The sequence below is a fragment of the Mesoplodon densirostris genome, chromosome 5 (assembly GCF_025265405.1).
Source record: "Mesoplodon densirostris isolate mMesDen1 chromosome 5, mMesDen1 primary haplotype, whole genome shotgun sequence".
Classification (NCBI taxonomy): Eukaryota; Metazoa; Chordata; class Mammalia; order Artiodactyla; family Ziphiidae; genus Mesoplodon; species Mesoplodon densirostris.
The window spans coordinates 78,517,788-78,540,985 of record NC_082665.1 but is presented as its reverse complement, the minus strand read 5'-3'; the positions used below and the strand labels follow the sequence as shown (position 1 = coordinate 78,540,985).

At 40.8% G+C, this 23,198-nt stretch overlaps 1 protein-coding gene across 1 annotated transcript in view; it reads left to right on the top strand.

Annotated features, from left to right (window-relative positions):
• The window catches only part of COL6A6 (collagen type VI alpha 6 chain), a 107,394-nt gene that overhangs the window by 47,335 nt on the left and 36,861 nt on the right, over positions 1-23,198 (top strand). Inside the window, 7 exon segments of the mRNA XM_060098820.1 lie at positions 468-530; positions 2,558-2,620; positions 11,750-11,812; positions 16,250-16,312; positions 17,093-17,143; positions 18,798-18,833; positions 19,911-19,973. Of these exon segments, the coding sequence (XP_059954803.1) occupies positions 468-530; positions 2,558-2,620; positions 11,750-11,812; positions 16,250-16,312; positions 17,093-17,143; positions 18,798-18,833; positions 19,911-19,973 (402 nt within the window).

Below are 23,198 nucleotides of genomic sequence, written 5' to 3'. Positions count from 1 at the left end.
GCATGCATGTGTATAAAGAATGAAAGCAAATACACCAACATATTAGCTGTGGTTATCTCAGCTTGATGAGATTATAGAAGTTTTTTGGTTTTGTTTTTGTTTTTTGTGGTACGCGGACCTCTCACTGTTGTGGCCTCTCCTGTTGCTGAGTGAGCACAGGCTCCGGATGCACAGGCTCAGCGGCCATGGCTCATGGGCCTAGCCGCTCCGCGGCATGTGGGATCTTCCAGGACCGGGGCACGAACCTGTGTCCCCTGCATCAGCAGACGGACTCTCAACCACTGCGCCACCAGGGAAGCCCCTAGAAGATTTTTATTTCCCTTCTTGTATTTACCTTTATTTTTCATATTTTTTGCAAAGATTCTGCACTGCCTTTGTGACTGGAAAAATATTTAGAATCTTGCACATAAAGAAGAAAAAATTTCTCAAGGAACGATGTTAACAGTTTGATCTCTCTCTCCCCACAGGGGAAAAAGGGCATCCCAGGCCCAGATGGACTTGCGGGGTCACTGGGACTTCAGGGTCCTCAGGTAAGTATCAAGACTAATCAGGCTTTGAAAAAATGGTTCTGAAGAACCTAGAGGCAGGACAGGAATAAAGACGCAGATGTAGAGAATGGACTTGAGGACATGGAGAGGGGGAAGGGTAAGCTGGGACGAAGTGAGAGAGAAACATTGACATGTATACATTATCAAATGTAAAATAGCTAGTGGGAAGCAGCCGCATAGCACAGGTAGATCAGCTCGGTGCTTTGTGACCATCTAGAGGTGTGGGATAGGGAGGGTGGGAGGGATACACAAGAGGGAGGAGATATGGGGATATATATATATGTATAGCTGATTCACTTTGTTATACAGCAGAAACACACCATTGTAAAGCAATTATACTCCAATAAAGATGTTCAAAAAAAAAAAAAAAGACTAGTCAGGCTTTGAGAACAGAAAGAAGAATCTGAAGCCTTGATAGAATACCTCCAACTCCCTTGCAGAAGTACAGATGTTTCAAGTGTTTTCAGGGTAGTAAAGTAAGGAAGCAACACAGTCTTGACTTGTACAGCATTTGGTCTCCTTTATCTGAGTTTTGTCCCAGTCAAGAGGTGGAAAGGGAATGAACACGCTGGGTAGTGGTCCCTGTGCTGGCTAGTCCAGGACAGGGTCCAGGCTGGCTATTGTATCCTAGGGAGACGAGCCAAGGAAAATACTGAGCCTCAAAACTGGAAATTTTGGTCAATTTAGCACAGTAAGAGCTCAGTGTTTTATATCTGGATGCCTGTGATGTAGAAAAAGTGACTCTAGCCTAGGAAAGAATTGTTCCAAATAGAGCTGAGGTCTTCAGTGGGGTTATCTATAGTCATCTTTCTAGTTCACTTCTCCAGGGAGCTGCCTCGAGCACTTTTTCCTTGGCAGGGAACAAGCCATGGTTGGCTCTTACCCTGATTACATGAGGGGAAAGGAAGCATGTGCCAGAAAGAGCAAAATATAGCCTAAAATAATCATGAGAAGGGAAAGGAAGTCCTCAAAAATGCTGAGATGAAAGAAAGGTCAGATATAAGAAAGTTAAAACACTTTTTTTTCTCTCCAAACTTTTACTTTTGAAATCTTGAGAAGTAAATTTTCTCTTTGGCAAATGCAGGACAAGCAATGGTCCTGCAATTTTTCAAAGTTTTAGTTCACATAGATAAAAAAAATTGAAGTAACTATTATATGTTAACAGCCTGCTGCACTGAAGTTGGGCAAAATATCCTTAGACATCAGAGGAGAAACTTAATCCACATTTTACCAAGATTTCAGAGCAGTAAACAGTCTGCCCCTGGGACCTCTGTCTCTTTCTGATTCAATGGATTTTCTTTGTCTTACTTGGCAGCCGAGAAATGTTCACTTTTCCTACCTTCAAGTGAGAAATATTTGCCACTGAGATGGTGGGGAAGCGTTTCAATAGATTGGCTGGTTTTACTTCATACTAAACAAGTAATACTACATCTCTTCTTCCACTTTATAGACTCTTACTTTTTTATGACATAATTTAAAAGGAGATGCAAAAACCAAACACAGCATGAAGGTTCCTCTGCATAACATATCAAGCCAAAGTTAATAGTCAACATAATATTACAGAAGTAGAATTATCTAAATTTCATCTTACCATGTGCCATGTCTTATTTATGACCAGTATTCAGTGTGGTCATTAAATAGAAAATCCACTTAGTTATCCCAGTTTCAGATTTACATAAGTAAGGATTATTTTTTTTAATGTAAGAAATACATTTATTTTTGAGTACAAACATGCTTAGGATAATTAGAAAGCAATACCGGAGAATTCAGCTGTTCAGTATTTCTTCACTTTGACTACAAATGCCCAACCATTTAAGGGCCAGCTTTGACCCTGTATCCTTGCAGAGAGGGTGAGCTCGACCGATCAAGACAGAACCAAAACCATGAGTGAAGTTCTCTTTCCAATTTCTGTCCACGTTACTGACTTAGCATTTCCATTTTTAGTATTCAAGTTAATAATCTAGTATTCTCTTTTAGGGAGAGAATAATGCTTTAATTCTCTGTTGTAGGGCCCAAGAGGAGAGGCTGGTATGAAAGGAGAAAAAGGAGGTCTGGGAAGTAAAGGTCCCCAGGTATGTAATGAGAGACAGTGACTGCATCTGGCTTTGATCTTGGCTTGACTGTGGATGTCCTTATGGTTTCCTCCCTGCCAATGGAGTTATCTACGGCCTGTGAACCAGCAAAGTGTATGAAGTTTGACTTTGGGGGTCGATGTGGTGGCCACATCACATTCTGTTCCCTACCTTACAGAGTGGGTGTTGTTATGTCAGAATCAGACACAGAGGTAGAAGATGGCAGCTCAGCCATTACTATGAGGTTAAGAATTCCTCCTCTGTGTAAATCAGGTCACGTGATTTCATTATCCCCATCCTAAGGGGCTTCTCTTTGCACCCAGAATACAACCTACTTCAGTGGTTCTCAACTAACCACACGAGAATCTCCCAGGATGACTCTTAAACACTCTACCACCTGGAACTCTCCCCAGACCACTTAAATCTTAATTCTCTCCAGGTGGTTCTAATATACACACCCAGAATTGGGAATTAACTGTCCAATATCAGCACTTCTCTACCTTCAAAGTGCATAATAATCACATAGAGAAGTTGTTAAAAATGCAGATTCTGGGGACTTCCCTGGTGGCACAGTGGTTAAGAATCCGCCTGCCAATGCAGGGGGCATGGGTTCGAGCCCTGGTCTGGGAAGATCCCACATGCTGCAAAGCAACTAAGCCCGTGTGCTACAACTACTGAGCCTACGCTCTAGAGCCCACGAACCACAACTACTGAGCCCACGTGCCACAACTACTGAAGCCCACGCACATGGGGGCCGTGCTCCACAACAAGGGAAGCCACCACAATGAAAAGCCCACACACCACAATGAAGACCCAACATGGCCATAAATAAATAAATAAATAATTTTTTTTAAAATGCAGATTCTGATTGAGTAGTTGTGGGATGGGGCTTGAGATGCTACACTTCCATCAAGCTCCTAGATGATGCTGATGCTGCTGGTCCCCAGACCACACTCTGAATAGCAAGTCCCTATACATGATCTGGTCCTTGACTACCAGCTATTATAGAATATACTTATTTGCTTAGCTGTGTGTCTTCCCTTCTAGACTGTAAGCTCTGTGAGGGCTAGGACTTTGTCCCAGAGCCCAGAATAAGTGCTTCCACACACATTTGTATAATGAATTAATCAGTAAATGAATGAATGAGTCTCAGTTGGGACTTGTGCTCTGGGCTAACATGAAGATAAAGGGAATCCATTACTTTGTGTCCATTAGTTAAACTGGGCAGTGGTCCAATGCTTAAGTGGATATGTTCATCATCAAAATTTTTCAGAAGCTATTTGCACGAACTTGTATCTCATGACACAATATTTTAAAGCATATTAATTCCTGCTCATAATGATATTTGTTCCTAATTTTGATGAATGTGCCCCTTCAAAAAGCATGAAAACTTTAAAATTTCATGTAGGACTAAACTGATGAAATGTAGTTATTTTGGATTCACATCCTTTAATCATTGCTGGCACCACAAATCGGGATTTAAAAAAAAACAGTAAATGCCAAAGGAAACATATATGTGGTGATTATCTCATCTGTTTATATGAAATATTGAGATGTAAAAGGTTTGAAATCCAAAAAGCTTGGTAATTCCCTTGCTCTAGAATCCAAAATTGTATCCAAGTGGCTATTACTCAAATAAGATATTCCATTTGCCCTGTAGCATACTTCTATGAGAGGGTCCCCTTTAATCTCACCTTGGCAGGAATGGTCATGGTCATAAATCATCCAGCCTCTTGGCATCACCAGAGTTAGTCAAAAGGCACCACTTCCCTCTAGCTTAGCTCTTCTGTTTAACTGGCTGGAAAGTGTGTTTCTTTCTTTGATTGCTTTTCTGGAAATACCCTTGTCAAAACAGTGAATGTGCCATTTCAAAGATGTATAGAATTTTCTGTGCTCAGGAGGTGATGAATTAGATCTCAAAATTGTTGTTTTCAAAGGAAAACCATGGGAGACAAACACAGTCAGATAGACAAGAGAGTATTTTTCTTTATTGGCTCTATAAATTCACTGACATAGGCTTCATAATGTTTTACAGCACAAGGACCAGCCTCTTGAATGGAATTACATGAGTGTTTTCTTTTTTTTTTTTCTTTTTTCTTTTTTTTTATTAGTTTCTGCTTTATAACAAAGTGAAGCAGTCATACATATACATCTGTTCCCCCATCCCTTCCCTCTTGCGTCTCCCTCCCTCCCACCCTCCCTATCCCTCCCCTCTAGGTGGTCACAGAGCACCGAGCTGATCTCCCTGTGCTATGTGGCTGCTTCCCACTATCTATCTACCTTACGTTTGGTACTGTATATATGTCCATGCCTCTCTTTCGCTTTGTCACAGCTTACCCTTCCCCCTCCCCATATCCTCAAGTCCATTCTCAAGTAGGTCTGTGTCTTTATTCCTGTTTTACCGCTAGGTTCTTTTTTTTTTTTTTTTCTTTTTGCGGTATGTGGGCCTCTCACTGTTGTGGCCTCTCCCGTTGCGGAGCACAGGCTCCGGATGCGCAGGCCCAGCGGCCATGGCTCACGGGCCCAGCCGCTCCGCGGCATATGAGATCCTCCCAGACCGGGGCACGAACCCGTATCCCCTGCATCGGCAGGCGGACTCTCAACCACTGCGCCACCAGGGAGGCCCCCGCTAGGTTCTTCATGACATTTTTTTTCCTTAAATTCCATATCTATGTGTTAGCATATGGTATTTGTCTTTCTCTTTCTGACTTACTTCACTCTGTATGACAGACTCTAGGTCTATCCACCTCATTACAAATAGCTCAGTTTCATTTCTTTTTATGGCTGAGTAATATCCCATTGTATATATGTGCCACATCTTCTTTATCCATTCATCCGATGATGGACACTTAGGTTGTTTCCAGCTCCGGGCTATTGTGAATAGAGCTGCAATGAACATTTTGGTACATGTCTCTTTTTGAAGTATGGTTTTCTCAGGGTATATGCCTAGTAGTGGGATTGCTGGGTCATATGGTAGTTCTATTTGTAGTTTTTTAAGGAACCTCCATACTGTTCTCCATAGTGGCTCTACCAATTCACATTCCCACCAGCAGTGCAAGAGTGTTTCCTTTTCTCCACACCCTCTCCAGCATGTATTGTTTCTAGGTTTTTGGATGATGGCCATTCTGACTGGTGTGAGATGATATCTCATTGTAGTTTTGATTTGCATTTCACTAATGATTAATGATGTTGAGCATTCTTTCATGTGTTTGTTGGCAGTCTGTATATCTTCTTTGGAGAAATGTCTATTTAGGTCTTCTGCCCATTTTTGGATTGGGTTGTTTGTTTTTTTGCTATTGAGCTGCATGAACTGCTTATAAATTTTGGAGATTAATCTACATGAGTGTTTTCTAACTGCAGGCTTTAAAGTGTTTCTTAGGATGTACATTTAGAAAAAGGGATGTGATTTCTGTTGACAGTGTTCTGAAGACATTAATTTATGCACTGTTGGGGAATTCTGCTTAGATCAAACATGCTAATCCAGCCAAGTATATAGCTATGAGATAAAAGAAGTACAGTCCATGGTACAATGAGAAAGAAGAAAGAACTTTGAAAGGAATGGCATATTCTTTTGTACCTTCCTTTGTTCCCTTCTTGTTTGGTTTACCTTCAAGTCCTACACTAATATAACCAATGCTTAGAAAAGAAATAGAAAATCAGATGTAAAATACTAATTCCAGTTAGAGCTGGAATTATTCTTTAAATACTTAGAAATATCATATGAAATATCAAGTATCATATGAAATACCAAGGAAGGTTGAAATCATTCAGTGAAAATTTGGGATACAAAGTATAATTTCTGTTGTTATTTTTTTAAAGCATATCATAGTAGTCAAGGGCACAGAGTCTGGAGCCAGCCTGCCTGGGTTAGATTGCCAGGTTTGTATCTTCCTAGCCGTGTGGCCTTGGGCAAATTATTTAGCCTCTCTGTGTCTCAGTTTTCCCTGCTGTAAACTGAGAATAGTAATAATAGCTACCACATTGAACTGTTGCAAAGATTAAATGCTTTAATATATATAAGAGCTTAGAACAGTGCCTGCAATATAATACGCATCATATAAATGTTTTTACTACTATATTGCATCAACATTACCTAAGTTAACAGGTTCATTTTATGCCCAAAGCATGCTAATGCCAATCCAAGGAAGGCCATAATAATAGTAACACTATAACAATATATAATCTATATTGCAGTCATTGAATTTCATCATTCTGCATAATCCAGATTGGATGATCCATCAACCATTTCTTTTTTCTTTTTTTTTTTTTTGCGGTACGCGGGCCTCTCGCTGTTGTGGCCTCTCCCGTTGCGGAGCACAGGCTCCGGACGCGCAGGCTCAACGGCCATGGCTCACGGGCCCAGCCACTCCGCGGCATGTGGGATCTTCCCAGACCAGGGCACGAACCCACGTCCCCTGCATCGGCAGGCGGACTCTCAACCACTGCACCACCAGGGAAGCCCCATCAACCATTTCTTTTACTCACTTGACAAACATGTACTGAGCACTTCCTGTGTGTCGGCCCTGTAGTAAAATAAAAGGGTGAATGAAACATAGACCCTAGCCTAAAGTGCTCCCAGTCTCATAAAGGAAACTCATGCAAACAAATAATTGAGATGTGACGTACTGAATGTTAAAATAGAATTATACCCAAGGTAGAGTGGTGGGAGAATGGATGGAGTTAAAGGAGGAAGAGTGGCTTAGCTTTTGCAGGATAAGGAGGTGTTTTCCAGGTGTCCAAGGGAGAGGCAGGCACAGGAAAGGAACCAGGTTGTCTGAAAAGAGATCAAGGTGAGTTTGGGAAACCATAAATGGTTCAATGTGGATGGAGTGTAGGGTGCATGAAAAAGGATCAGAAGTTGAGGTTGGGGGCCATCTCCTACACTAGCACCATCCAGGGCAGCATCTTCTCAGGTGTCTTGGGGTTTGCTCTTGCATTAGCCCACCCCTTGCTGGTCTCTTGATTTTTATTTCTCAGACTTAGCTCATATCTGACTCTTACAGAAGCTGAGCATTTAATCTCCTTGAGTTGTTCCATCCCAGCATGATATTTGCTGGTTGTGAGTGTAGAAAAGATTTTACCCCCATAAAACTGAGACAGATTCCTTTTAAGTATGGGAAGAACCCACACCTCTTGCCCCTGCCCTGCCATATCCCATCCAAAGTCAAAGTGTTCTTGGCAGTGCCCCAGCCATTTATCCCAAACTCCTAGTACAATCCCTTGTGATAAGATGCTACCTGAGGACATTTTTAAAACATTTACACCTCCTCTAAACACCTCTTCTCTATCCTCACTTAAGCAGTTGTGATTGCCAAGGACTCTGTGTCAGAGTCTCAAAGTGAACGTGATCCCCAGCCCAAGTCCCCATGTTGGAGGTTAGATCTGGGCCCAGCCTCCTGCATCAAGCTTGGAGATTCACATTTTTAAAACTCCAGTCTCAGCTGGTGCATGGATGGTAAGAGTTTTGGAATCCTGTCCCAGATATCGGCCTCAGAACAGCAGACAGAGTGGCTGGCAGTTCAGTCTTTAGAGTCAGAATCCAGTTGCGTTCCCATCTCATCCTCTTATTAACCGAGTGATTTGTGGTTAAATGCTTTGAGAATCTGTTTTTGAGTGGTAAAATGGTGTTAAGAATATGTATCTGAACTACCAAATGTAAAATAGGTAGCTAGTGGGAAACAGCCTCATGGCTCAGTGCTTTGTGTCCACCTAGAGGGGTGGGATAGGGAGGGTGGGAGGGAGACACAAGAGGGAGGAGAAATAGGTATAAATGTGTATGTATAGCTGATTCACTTTGTTATACAGCAGAAACTAACACACCATTGTGAAGCAGTTATACTCCAATAAAGATGTTAAAAGAAAAAAAGAATATGTATCTCATTGTGTTGTTGTAAGGATTGAAGAAGCCTATATATAAATATATACCTCTTAGTACAGTGCCTTCCACAAAATAAATGCTCAATAAAGGGCTGTCATTACAACAAAGCCAATGGAGATTTGGCTAACGCTCTTTCCCTTTAGATGCCCTGAGCTCCTCTTTATACTCCACAGCTGCTCTTGATCTCAGATCCAGGCAAATTTTTGACTCTTGATATCTTAGGGGTGGCAGGGAATTTTCCTTCTTTCCTTTACAAACATAGTATCTTTTACAACCAGCTGTATTTGAGTAGGTAATATATCTGGGTAACAATTCACTGAAGTTTAAGCCCCATTCAAGCAGTCACAAACCCTGGTTTGGTACTTTGTGTGATTCTGCACAGGAAACAGGATCAGGTTTTCTGATGTTCTAATTACAAGACTGTCCATTTCCATCCATCCATCCAAGAAATCTTTTATTTTGAAGGAGTTTCAAACAGGATTATCTCTCATTGTGCTTGCGTGTGCTTGTGGGGACTATACAGGAAGTAATCTCTGAGAAATCTCCTTCATCTCATAGAGCTCATTATGTCTGAAGGAAGCATAAAAAGTGAGCTCTTAAGCAAGATTTCCAATATACCTCTTATTGTCAAGGACAATTAAAATCTCTCTACTTCAGAAGTACATTTCATGTACATGTGAAGTACATGAAAATTTCATATGGAAGACCAACAAGTTAAACACACTATTTCATCCCTCTTGGGGACCATTCCTGGATAGGTGGATGGATAGATAGAGAAATGGATGGGTGGATTGATTGGTTCTACATACAATACTAAGTTCCACAGATATGAATTCAATAAGATGTGCCCCTTCTTTCAAGGAGTGCACAGGCTGGCATCTAGTGGATGAGAGAAATAAATGAACAACTACCTACAGAGTAGAGGAATCTGTGGGATAATTATGTGGCCCAATTCAGCCAGGGAGTTCAGGTCTTCTTCTTGAAACAGTGATGCTAAAAGTAAGATTTTCAAGAAAGGGAGATTGTACCTCTCCCTAGATGGGAAAATGGAACAGCTAAGGGAACATCTTGCATAAGTGTGGAGACATAAGACAATGGGAAGAATTTGGGGACTTCAGATGTTTTGATGAGCATGACCGTAGAGTGACTGATGACTGCAGAGGCATGCAATACCCACATTTTGAGGGATTTTACATATCAATAAAGACCTTCAATTTTATTCTGAAATCTACTCAGAATTCAGAATTTCAGACAAAGCAATAGCATCGTCAGCCTGACATTTTAAATCAAAGGAGAAAAAGGAAGGAGAATGGATTAGAACGAGGCCAGGCTACATTCAGGGAAGCCTGGAATTTCGGCAAGAATGCAAGAAGGGCCTGAACGTAGGTGATGGCCATGGGAATGGAAAAGAGATGGATACAGAAAGGGGGTAGAACCTGTAGGACTTGTAGCTGATTGATTTTGAGAGATGAACTAGAGGGAGGGGTCTAGGATGATTCTTAGGTTTCTGGATTGGGTTTCAAGAGAGTAAAGGGTGACACCATTCCTTATGAAAAGAATAGGACTGAGCGTGACTTGTGGCAAATATGATTTTCTTTGGTAATCATTTCCTACGAAATACCCAATAGGCATTTTAATAGATGATTCTGCTGTTCAGTTGAGTGGTTTGGACCAGAGTCATATATTTAGGAATCATTTTGTGGAAGTGGTATGTGAAAATATATGGGCTGTCACTCAGTAAGAGGGGATGAAGTGCGAAAATAAGGTTAGAGGAGCCCTGGGGTACATGGAGATTTAAGAGGCAAATAGAAGACAGAAAATCTTCAAAGTTTACTGAGAAGAGACCAGAAAGGGGCCAGGAAGACCATGGTAACTTGATGTTACAGAAATTAATGGAAAAGTTTCAAAGAACACATGATCAAATTCAAATAAGGTAAGAGCAGAAAAAAGTCAACTGGATTGAACATGCAGGTCATGGGAGCTCCATGCAGTGATGGAGGTAAAAGTTAGAAGGGAAAGTGTTAAGAGCTTTGGAGGATGAAGAAATTGAGACTTCTTTTTTAAGATGAGGAAGAGAGGAAAATGAAAGGTTGTGGGAAGATCATTATTATCTTTCCTAGTAACTAATTCATTGTTCAACAATCTTTCCTATTAGGATTTTTTTTTATGTCCAACTTATTACATCTTTAATTCTTTAAAAGATGAAAAGGTTAATGTTAATTTTTTTCTCATAAAATGAACTTACTAAGTATCATGCTTATTACACAGATTTGGTTTATTTATTTTTAAATTATAGTAACCATGGCAAAAAAATGTGAAAATGATTTCAATTCACTGGTGTTTGGACAATTTACAAGTACCTGTAAACAGTTTAACCAAAAGAGATTTCTGTTGCCATATGTTTGGATATCCCAAGGAAAAATCCGATCCCAAGTGTCAATAACATAGGAAGGCAGTTGGGCTGCCTCTGAATTGGAATTTTTTAATGTTCAGCTCTAAAGCTGTTCCAAGAAAGTATGCTTTCTAGAATATTAGAGAGACTTCTATTATATCAAATAGACTTTCCATATTGATGCATGGTATATTTATACATTTGTTTAAATTTTGTTATGTTCTTCAGTAAAATCTTAAAACTTGCTTTATGTAGGTCTTTTATCTTTCTTGTTAAATTTATTCTGAGTATTTTACAGTTTTTTTCTCATATTGATAAATGAAAATTTATTTACATTTACTTTTCTAACTTTTCTAGGAAAGAGAAAATGATGTCAGAATATTTATCTTGTACCACCTGAACATATCTTATGAGTGCTAATTATTGTTAGTAAAATTTCTTGAGTTTTCTATTGTATTAATCATATTATTTGCAAATAAAGATAAGGTAACCTTAACAACATGCTTTTTCAAAACGAGGAACCAGGAATAATACAGTCCAAGGCAAACGTCATCTGAAATGCCTTCTTCAAATTTTAGACATTTTAGCAACATCTGCTATAACAGCAAAACAGTGAGAAACTAAAATCTCTTTCGAAGAGAAGACTCACAGGGAAACACAATCATTAGGCAACATCTGGCCTGAATTACTTTATTAATTTTCTTTTATTTACTAGTCTTCATTTGACAGCTGTGATACTTTTTTCCAAAGCCATAACTCTTCCCATCTGTGGTTCATTTGCCTCTTAGAAGAGACACAGAATGTTTCAAGGAAAGCTGCTTTATGTTCAGCTATATTTGCAATCCTTGTTTTGTTTCAGGGGCTTCCAGGACCAGCAGGAGAGGCAGGGAGTCAAGGCCGTGTGGGAAACCAAGGGAATAAAGTAAGTCACATTCTTCTATACACACCAAAGCTGAGGTTTTCTCCTCAAGGGAAGTGTGTCTGGTTATATTAGCCAGAGCCCTTTCAACACAAAAGAGAACATATCTCATTGTCCCTATACCCTGGCTTGGTTCTTAGAGAGCCAGCAGCATCTAAGGACATGGGTGTGGACCCAGATGAAGTCAGGGAATCCAGCTCAGCATCATCTCACAAGAGGCTACACTCAATCTGAGCTGAAGATATCAGGGAAGGGGAACTGTTCTAGGGCAGGCCTTCCTTTCTTCCCCCCCCCCCACCTTCCACCCTTCCTTCTCTTCTTTTATTCTTCCTTTATTTCTTTCCTCCATTAATACAAACTCTCACTGAATACCTTTAAAGACCAAGACACTACACTGCCATTCAGCTGGACTAAAGTCAGTTCCAGGAGAGCAGATATCTTTGTCTGTTTTGCTCACCGATGTATCCCTAGAGCTTCGAACAATACCTGACATGTCATAAGTGCTTAGAAAATATTTGTTTCATGAAAGAATTTCTGGGTTGTGTAATGATAAATATGAAATAGAATCAACCCCACAGAATTGAGAATATTTTCAAGACAAGAATCTATGACATGAAACACTAGTCAGGGATAGTAGACTGAAATGGAGGTTTAAACATAGTGTTAATAGAAGTATTTCTGGGCTGGGAAAAGAGGCATCATAAGGATATAGAAGTTGAGTAGACTTTGGAAGGTAAGAAGTATTTGGCAAGCAGAGGGGGCATGAGGAATTTAGGTTGAAGAAATAATGTGAAGGAAAGCACAGGATTGGAAAAACCCCATGAGCCGGTATTTGGGGGATGAAAAACGATCCTATGTGGGGGACCATAAAGAACAAGAAAGTCTGTGGTGACTGACTTGACTAGGTAGCCAGCACAGTGTTATTTACAATTTGTGATTGGCATGTACAAGCACAGCCAGACTTTGGAAGGTTTTAAATAGGCAACTCAGTGTGGGACTATTTCAAAGGCTGAGAGATTAGAAGCTAGGAGGCAGGTTGGTGTCCTCTCACAGTCTCCAAGACCAGCAGTGATTGGATGACTTAACAGGGTGAGGACAGGAGGGACCCATGATGACTCTGTAGGGCTCTCTCAAGAGGGAACTGAGGCAGAGAGAAGAGGGCTGGATGACTCTGGGCTTCCAGCATGAGCAGGGACCCCATCACAGAAGCAGGAATGTCAGAGTGAGGAATAGGAGTGAGGCAAAATGCTTGGTTTGGGGAATAGAGGAGAGGGTCTAGGACTGGTTGGAGATGGAGGTTTCAGAATCATTTGGCGTTTAAAAGGACTCTTGGTGATGACCATTTGTAAGAAGGGTAAGTGGAGGATGGGAAAGAAGCAGAAAAGTACACTGGATGCTAAGGAGAGTCCTAGAAAGGGAGGTCAGGAGTCTCAGCTGGCATCAAGCAGGTAAGAAAGAGAGGACTGGAAAAGCCACCACATCTGATGGCTAAATGAGCCAAAGAATAGATTCCAAAATGTAACAATTGACTGGCTGCAGAGGACTGAACAATGTGTTCATGAGGAGGAAATGGATGCTGGGCTGTAAACTACTCTTTGGAGAAACTAGGCTTTGGGGGTGAGATGGGACATTAACTGCTTGTACTGGCAAGGTCTAGAACAGATTGGAGCAGGCTATTTATTTGTTTTCAATGATAGAAGAGGCTGTAGTTTACTTTTATAAACAGAGAAAAGAAAAACAGAGAGAAAAGAGGAAGTTGAAGATGTGAGAAAGTGTAGATAATTAATGGAGAAATTTCTTGAGGGCATAAGAAGAGGGACTATAGTTTACTTTTGTAAACAGAGAAAAGAAAAACAGAGAGAAAAGAGGAAGTTGAAGATGTGAGAAAGTGTAGATAATTAATGGAGAAATTTCTTGAGGGCATAAGCAGAGGGGCGAGCATTGGAATGGAGAACTGCTAAGAAGCGCGGACATGATGGAACCAGCAGCCGAGTGTTACAAAGACAGCTGACTGCAGGATGAAATGTGATCCATGGATGACAAGGATAATCAGCTCCAAAAGGAAGAGATTACTAGAGCATGTGGTGTAGCAATAATGGTCTGGAAAGGAAAGTTTGGAAGAGATACATTGCTGCCTTCTTGCCCTGGAGAGGGCTGGAGGGGAAGTGGTGTCACTGGTAAGAACACAGTTTATCTTAGAGTGAGGATGTGTGTGTGCAGACATCATGGGTGTATAGTGAAGGTTTGCATGTGAAATGAAGGCACTCCATGGGGTGTGTTGGAAGGGACCAAGACAGGGATGGAGGGACCCTAGAGGGGGATGTAGCTGAGCGTGTAGAAAGAAGTATGGAAGGAGATAGATAGGAGCAGGGTAGTTGTGCCAAAGAATATCATTATTAATAAGAGGGACTTTTGAATGGGAGAGGCAAGAATTTGGGGGGTAAGTGCCCTCAAAGCAAACCCAAACCCTTTGGGCAGCCCCAAGGTGGACCAAGTCTTCTAGACTCATAATTAACTGAGATGAGCCCCAGACACTTACTCCTGCCTTACTCTATTAAGCTCAAGTTCCCAGGGAGGCAAGCAACCCAGCAATTAATACTGAGCTCAACACCTGGCTGTAACCAATAATAAAGTGTTTGACCCTGGACAAGCCTCATGGCTTCCCTTGTCTTCCTGCCTTAAAGCAGGTGTTCTCAAATTTCAGTGTGCGTAAGAATCCACTGAGAAGCTTATTTATAAAGGCATATCCTTGGGCTCCACCACCAGAGACTGATACCGATGGGGTCCTGGAATTTCCTTTTGCCCGTGGACCCCAGGTAATTTGGAGGCAGGTGGCCCCCAGAGCACACTGTGGGGGACACCACCCTGAAAGAAAGGCTTCAGGGCAGGTGATCTTCTGCCTCCCTTCCATGGAACCCTCTCTCTTCCCACTGCCTGCCCCCCGGGGTCAGTCAGTGCCGGTGGACATTTGTTCATTTGGACTCCTCACATGTACTGTGTTGTCATTCTGTCCTTAACAATGAGTAAACCACTCCCACTCCTTCAGCATGGGCTGGGCACCCTTCCACACTCTTTCTCCCAGAGAGAGCTTTGTGGAAAGGGCAGGGGGAATAACTAGACAGTGGAGAAACTTAGCCAAGCCTCCCTCAGCCAGATGGTCAAGGTTACCATCAACAGTGCCAGCCATGTTGATAGGATATAATCTTGATACAATGTGATAAAAAGGGCAATTCACCTCTGTGGTCTTTTCTCCCCAAACTCATAAAACACAGCATAATCATGAGCACAACATCAGTCAAACTCCAACTGAGGGACATTCTACAAAATATCCGATCAATGCTTCTCAAAACTGTCAAGGTCATCAGAAACCAGAAAACCAGATAAACTCTCCTCGTCTAGAGGAGCCTACAGAGACATGGGGTCCTGGAACAGGAAAAGGAGATTAAGTGGTAAAAGCTAAGGAAATCTGAATAAAGTATGGGCTTAGTTAATGAGTTAATATCCATGTATTTGCTATGACAAATGTTCCTACTAATGTAACTAATGTGATATTAACAATAGAGGCGGCTAAATGTGGAATGTATAGGAACTCTCTGTACTGTCTTCACAACATTTTGTACATTTAAAATCTAAACTTTAAAAGCTTTTTTTTTTTTTTTGCGGTACGCGGGCCTCTCACTGTTGTGGCCTCTCCCATTGCGGAGCACAGGCTCCGGACGCGCAGGCTCAGAAGCCATGGCTCACAGGCCCAGCCGCTCCACAGCATGTGGGATCTTCCCGGACCGAGGCACGAACCCGTGTCCCCTGCATCGGCAGACGGACTGTCAACCACTGCGCCACCAGGGAAGCCCCAAAAGCTATTTTTTTTTAAGAAGAGGAGTTAACCTTCTTTTGTAAACCTATGTTAACTTTCCCAAGTAGCTGGATTTCCTCACCGTAATACTGAGGTTGATTTATAATCCACAGTAGGTGTTCTATTAGTCAGAAGTCAGAAACTATTGCCAGGGATGTCGTGCTACCTTGGCTATCTTGATTTAAAGTAGATTAATAGGCCTCTTGCTTCTGCAGCAGCCAGAAGATTTTCATGGATCATCATGGAAAACTGTTTTGTTAATTTTTTAAGACAGTACAGAGCCTCCTCTTTGACTCATGGTAAGACATTTCCAAGGTTGCGGCTCATAGCACTGAGCTGCTAAGATGGCAACTTGCACTAAACAATACATCAGACTTGCTGGGGCTTCATTTATCAATGGAGGAGACTTCACTCACCAACAACAGCAGTTCCTCTTGTATTGCTTACAGACACAGTCCTGGCCACAAAGTCATTGTCACTGTGATACACATGGATGCAGTTGAAAATTCTTGTCTTGGTGCCATCATTTCTAATTTCCTTTACAAAAACAATCTAATAAGGGCACATTTCATTGTTCTCTTTGACAGGGAGAACCTGGCGTTGTGGGAGAAAAGGGAGCCATTGGCCTTTGGGGTCCTCAAGGCTTGCCGGTTTGCATTTTATTCCTACTTTTGATCTGGCTCTTGGAATCCTTTTAGTTCAATAGACATCAGGTGTGGTTCTCTGAAGAGCGTGTTGAAGATAACATCCCAATCTAGCTGTAGAGCTTTCTAGTGATTGAGATTTCATCCTCTTCTTGACCAGCTTTTCCAAGGTAGCAACTTCCCAGGTACCAAGCATCCTGGCTGGGATGCTTTTGAAGCCAAATGATAAAATGGACAAAACTTGTGTTTAACAACCCCATAACCTTTCTTGCATTCTTTCCTCTCATCCAAACCTGTTCATGGGAAACTGAGCCCACCTTTCCCCCAGTGCTCGGGGCTTCTCACTAAGACCTTGACAAGGATCCAACAGTGGCCAGTACCCAGACATTTAGGAGATCTTACTTTTATCCAGAAAACTGAAAATGGTTTAGAGCTAAGGTATTAAAATACAAATGTTATCCAGGAGAGATAACACTTCTACATTCTTTTATTAAGATTATTACACACCTGAAATTTTCTCATTTAATCCTCATAACATGATGAGCAGGTACAATTATTATTCATCTTTACAGATGAGACAAGTGAGATTAAGGGACAGTGCATTGTCTGTGCCTGTTATTGAGAGTTTCCTTTAGTGTCACTATGTCAGTGGCCTGCCCCAGAGGGAGAATCCTGCTGCCTAATTTTTCCTAATCAAACCAAAAAACTGTCTGTCTAGTTCTCTTGTGAATAAGCCTGCCTCTGTCTGCAGTAAGGGATGTTTGTAAATAATTGCTTTGTTTACAGGGTGATGATGGCAACCCAGGTTATGGTAGTGTTGGAAGTAAAGGAGCAAAGGTAAGACACATCGACTGAAAGCTGGTCATTTTCCATTTATTTTTTGTTGCTCCTTATGGTCACATTTAAGAGAAAAAAGAAAGTAGTGAATAAGGTAGACTTGGACCTTTATAGATAGATTTTGATCATTTATTTGCTGATATTTTGTGGGGAATATGGTAGAAAAAAAGAAAACAACTTAAACCTAAGGGCCAGGCAACAAGTGAAACCTGAAATTAATTTTCTGTTCTTTGCAGAGATGTGCAGCCAGGGCCTGACTAGTTCAGCCTGAATAGTACATCTAATCTAGAGCCTTAGGGAGGCATTCCAAAATTTGTCCTCTATGTTTACTCTAATCATTAGTGAGAAGTTTTACAGAGCCTTTCCAAATGCATTGGGCCAAGCAGTAACTTCAAAATTAAACCTTGTAACTTTCTATCAGAATTATAACTTTATATTGTCACTGAATATTTAAGTGTCTGGAAGTAAGATAAACTTATCAAAAGCAGTGATTGCTATATACCAACAATAACCACTTAGAAATCATAATAACATCCACAAAAACATAATATAGTTAAGAATATCCTTTCTACAAAAATGTTCAAGACCTATGACCAAAATTACTGAGATATAAAATTTCATAAATGGAGACGTACCAAGTTCTTGTTGGAAAGTCTAAAACATTATAAAGGATCAATGTAATTCTAAATGAAATCCCAATGGGAATGATGCAAGAGGCTGTCTGGAAGAATAAACAAACCCCAAACAGCTAAAATTTCTTAAAAAAAAAAAAACTCTAATGAATGAAGTATTTCCAGTGAAATTTTCATTAGAATAGAGAATAATTGAAAACAACCTTAATATTTGTTAAAAATGGAACTATTGAGTAGCTTATAGCATTGAAATATTAGCCACTCTTTAAAATGAACGTAAATGTTTATACATAATTGTATAGAACTTCTGTGACAATGTCAAGTAAAAATCAGAATGTAATAAGAAAAAACACTTATCCCAATTGTGCTAAAATGCATTTTAGAAATGCATTTAGAAAGATTAAAGAAAATATGCAAAATATTTATAGTAACAGTATGGGAAGTGAGATTTGGGTGATTTTTCTTCTTTCTGTCCTTTTATATTTTAAATATATTTGAGGAGATCTTACTTTTAATGATCAGAAAATAAACTTTATCTTAATAAAATATGTTTTTCATCAAATGAGGATTATCATACCTTTTCAACTATAGTCTGTGGCCAAAGAAGGTAAACAGAGGACCAGAAAACAAATGATCAAATTTAGACGGCAGGCTTCCCCAATTTCTTCCCCAAAATTGAAACCCATTTAAGAAGACTGTTTCAGAAACACGTGGCCAGATGGCCAGCTATCCTGTCGAATGTCTACATTTGAAGGAGAGCTGATGTGTAATTCCTCAGATGTGTGCATTTACCCATTTGGTCTTAGGTTGTTATGACATTTTGGTGAGACCAGTAAATAGTTTAATTTAGAAATTTGAGTTAGTTTCTCAAATCATGCCATACAGTTTCATTTTCAATTGTTCTGGCCCTTCCTCGGTTCAGAGGCACTTAAACTAAATAAGGCAGCAGGCAAAATTAAAGTCAATATAAGCCTATCCTGGTGATATGTGCATATATTAATTTTCTCCACTGTCGATTATAGGGGCAAGAAGGATTCCCTGGAGAAACTGGACCTAAGGTACCGTGTACTTCATACTAACTAGGGATCAATCAGAGATACTCCTGGGCTTATGAAATGTATTATAGGATAATAGAAGGATAGTTAATTATAAATGAATAAAAAGAAAACTTTATGGGGAAAGGGGAGAAGGAGGAAGCAGACTTTTAAAAATAATATTTCACTTCTAGTTTTTTTTTAATATAAATTTATTTATTTATTTCTTGGTTGCATTGGGTCTTCGTCGCTTCCTGTGGGCTTTCTCTAGTTGCAGAGAGTGGGAGTTACTCTTTTTTTCGGTGCGCGGGCTTCTCACTGCAGTGGCTTCTCTTGTTGCAGAGCACGGGCTCTAGGTGCGTGGGCTTCAATAGTTGTGGCACATAGGCTCAGTAGTTGTGGCTTGCGGGCTCTAGAGTGCAGGCTCAGTAGTTGTGGCGCACGGGCTTAGTTGCTCCGCGGCATGTGGGATCTTCCCGGACTGGGGATCGAACCCGTGTCCCCTGCGTTGGCAGGCAGATTCTTAACCACTGCGCCACCAGGGAAGTCCCTCATTTCTAGTTTTTAATTCATAAGTAAAGGAAGAAATCATCCTTATTTTTCTCCTCATGTGTACTCCTTCCCCTTTACCATATGTATTTTCCTCTTTGCTCAAAGGGAAGTAAAACGTAAGGAAAACCAAAATTACCTCATCTCACCTGCCTCAATTCTCCCAACGTGTTTATAAGGCACCTTCAGATAATAAGTTGGGGATGCTCTCCTCTACCTTAAGGCTTTCACTTCTGCTGGAAAGATTGACTGAGCTCAGTAAATGCTAGGTCCTGTGATTGGATCAAGGGACAAAATGAAAAGCACAGTACATATCTCCAAGGAGGCTGTGTTCTGGCTGGAGAGACAGAGAAATAAAACAGTGAGGCTCCAGTGTACTGTGCTGAGAATTTAAAAATGAGGGGTTATTGGGGGGAACACTTCAAAGAAGACTATTAAAAATAAAAATATATGTGAAAAATGTCTTCATGTTGGAATCAGTATAAAAATACAATGAGATATATCCCTTTGATTTTACTAACCATTTTATTTTATTTCTCTGAACTTATTTAGGGTGAGGTTGGGGACCCTGGTGGTCTAGGAGAAACTGGACCCAAGGGCACTAGAGGCAAGATGGTAAGTTTCTCAGGCTGCAAAGCCTTACAACCTCAGCTACTTTGGGAAGTCCTTTTTCGTTTGTTTGTTTATTTATTTATTTTATTATTTTTGGCTGCGTTGGGTCTTCATTGCTGTGCACGGGCTTTCTCTAGTTGCGGCGAGCGGGGGTTACTCTTCGTTGCAGTGCTCGGGCTTCTCATTGTGGTGGCTTCTCTTGTTTCAGAGCACGGGCTCTAGGCGTGCCGGCTTCAGTAGATGTGGCACGTGGGCTCGGTAGTTGTGGCACGCGGGCTCTAGAGCGCAGGCTCAGTAGTTGTAGCGCACGGACTTAGTTGCTCCATGGCATGTGTGATCTTCCCAGACCAGGGCTTGAACCCGTGTGCCCTACATTGGCAGGCAGACTCTTAACCACTGCGCCACCACGGAAGTCCTTTTACATGCTTTTACAGTCATTTGAGTTGTCATTTGGTCCCAAAGACTTGTAAAACATGTGGTTTTTGTTAAGGCAAACTTGGGAAAGGGAAATGGATATTTTACTCATCCTTCATTGCCAGCAATAAGGCTCGTAGTGACCAAGTTCACCTGATCTGGTTGACAAGGTACCATTCTTAACACTGGAAATAAGTTGTGTGTTGTTTCTTAAGGAATCCTTGTGGTCAAAACTGTTTTTGCACCACAAAATATGGCCAGTTTAATCCCATTCCCCCGGCAGATCTCGTGTAACTTAATGCCCACTGGCATCTTGTCTCCCCTGTTAAGGTCTCGTTAAACTACTTTAATGAGGTGGTCCTCTCCCAATTTAGCTCAAGAAAGTATCTCTTGAGCTCTAGGAGAAAGTTTCCATTTATTATGTAAAATAATGTACTGTAATGAATGTGTCCTTTTTATTCCCTGGAGGACCTAGACATTGCCTAATGCTTTGGGCCACTCAGAATAAACGCCCATCTCCAGCACCCTCAGAAGCATCAGCATCCCGAGCTTGCCTTGGGTTCTCGTGTGCTAAGAATGGATTTTGCCTTTGCTGACTCTTTATATATCATAAGCTGCAAAACTGAGATGGTGGCTTTATAAGAGACAAAATCTTATGACAATTATCTCCTGAGACCATCTTTATCTCTTTTCTTCAGAACAGCACTGATCAGGTAAACTGATCTTGATACCATGTCAATTGCTGGACAAGAAAAACACAAAGTCTGATAAAACTATTATTTGAGGTGGTTTTTCAGTTTTGTCACCATAGTTAGTTTTACTCTGATCTGTTTTTTTCCTGAAAAGTATAACAAAAACTTTATGTGAAGAGATTATTTATGCGGGTTTTAGGGGTACAAAATAAAGAAACTTATTTCCCTCCATCCTGCTTTTCCCAAGAGGACTGTTTCCTGGATATAATTCTTTTCTTCATACATGTTTTTGGATGACTATCCTTTAACATTTTTGTTCTCAAAAAAAAAAAGAAGAAGAAGAAGAAGACTGATAAAAGAAAGATAATTTGAAAAGACTTTCAAATTAATCCAGATCTCTGGATCTTTTCCCTCTACTTGTTAATGAGGTAGTTTACCCTTGAACATTGGAGGCATGAAACATGGTCAGCAGTTTCTTGGGTTCCCTTGCTGCCCAATGGCACGTTAATCATTTTTAAAAAACAATAAACTAATGGGGAATAAATATATCATCTTTTTCTCTTGGCCTTTGGTTACTTGAATTTTTTTCCCACATTGGACAATTCATCACTTTTTTTTAAATATAAATTTACTTTTTATTTTTATTTATTTTTGGCTGCATTGGGTCTTTGTTGCTGCACGCAGGCTTTCTCTAGTTACAGCAAGTGGGGGCTACTCTTCATTGCGGTGCGCATGCTTCTCATTGCAGTGGCTTCTCTTGTTGCAGAGCACGGGCTCTAGGCACGCAGGCTCAGTAGTTTTGGCTTGCGGGCTCTAGAGTGCAGGCTCAGTAGTTGTGGCACACAGGCTTAGTTGCCCCATAGCATGTGGGATCATCCTGGACCAGGGCTTGAACCCATGTCCCCTGCGTTGGCAGGTGGATTCTTAACCACTGCGCCACCAGGGAAGCCCTTCATCACTGTTTTTTAACTTGCTTATTTCACCTGCCATGCTGCTTTCTCTACATCTCTGTGAGTATTTTTGAATTTGAAGTTTAGACACTGAAAACTTCCAGGTTTTCCCTTTGAAAGATCAGAAGTTCCCATTGGAAGGTTTTAGTGATAAATCTTTGAGTGTCTCTTTAGTTCTCTTGGAATGATTACATTCCTAGTTTCAGTTTTCTAAATCTTCACCTTTTTCCCCCAACTGAAGCATTTTTTTTTAATTTGCCATGATTTTTAACCTATCTTATTTTGGGTATAGAGGTATGTTTGTATTTATTTATACTTTTTATCAACTTGACACACATGCACATACTTCAAGGCAGGGTTCCTCAGCCACAGCACTGCTGACATTTTGTGCTGGATAATTGCTGTGGGGCTGCTCCGTGCATTGCAGGATGTTTAGTAGCATCCCTGGCCTCTACCCACTAGAGTCAGCATCATCCACATTTCCCCCACCATTATGACAGCCAAAAATGTCTCCAGACATTACCAAATGTCCCTACAGGAGTCAGGGTTGAGGGACACAAAATTCCCCCCACCCCCCAGTTAAGGACCACTGGTTTAGAGAGTCAACTAATTTCACAAGGTTTGTTAGGAAAACCTGACAATCCCTCTGCCACTTAGCTCCTATTTCACTGAAAGTTGGCTTTTTGCTCTACTTTCTGGGAGATTTCTTTGACTTTATCTTACAGTGCTTCTCTCATAGTTTAATTTTCAAGCACTCATTTTTTTGCTGTCAGAATATTCCTTTTTTATACTATCCTGCTCTTGTTTTATGGTTGAAACATCTCATCTCCCTGAGGATATAAATTAGTATTTTTGGAGCCTTCTTTGCCCAACATAGTCTGTTCCCTGCCGTGTGTGGTTTTTTTTTTTCTGTCCTGCTCTCTCTTTCTCATGTTTCCGGGGAATGGGCTAACTCTCTCTATTGAAGAGTTGAGGACAAAAATTCCAATTGGAAACCCTGAGGACATGGGTGGGCTCATCAACTACAAGTGTCACTGAAGAGTGATCTGAGTTGTTACTTAGCAAACGTCTAATATCAGCATCTTTGGGTCTTTCTTCTCAAATCTAGTCAGATTCCCCTGAGAAGATTCTTTCAATCTCCTGCCTCAGGGTGAAGTTCTGGCTGCCAGCTT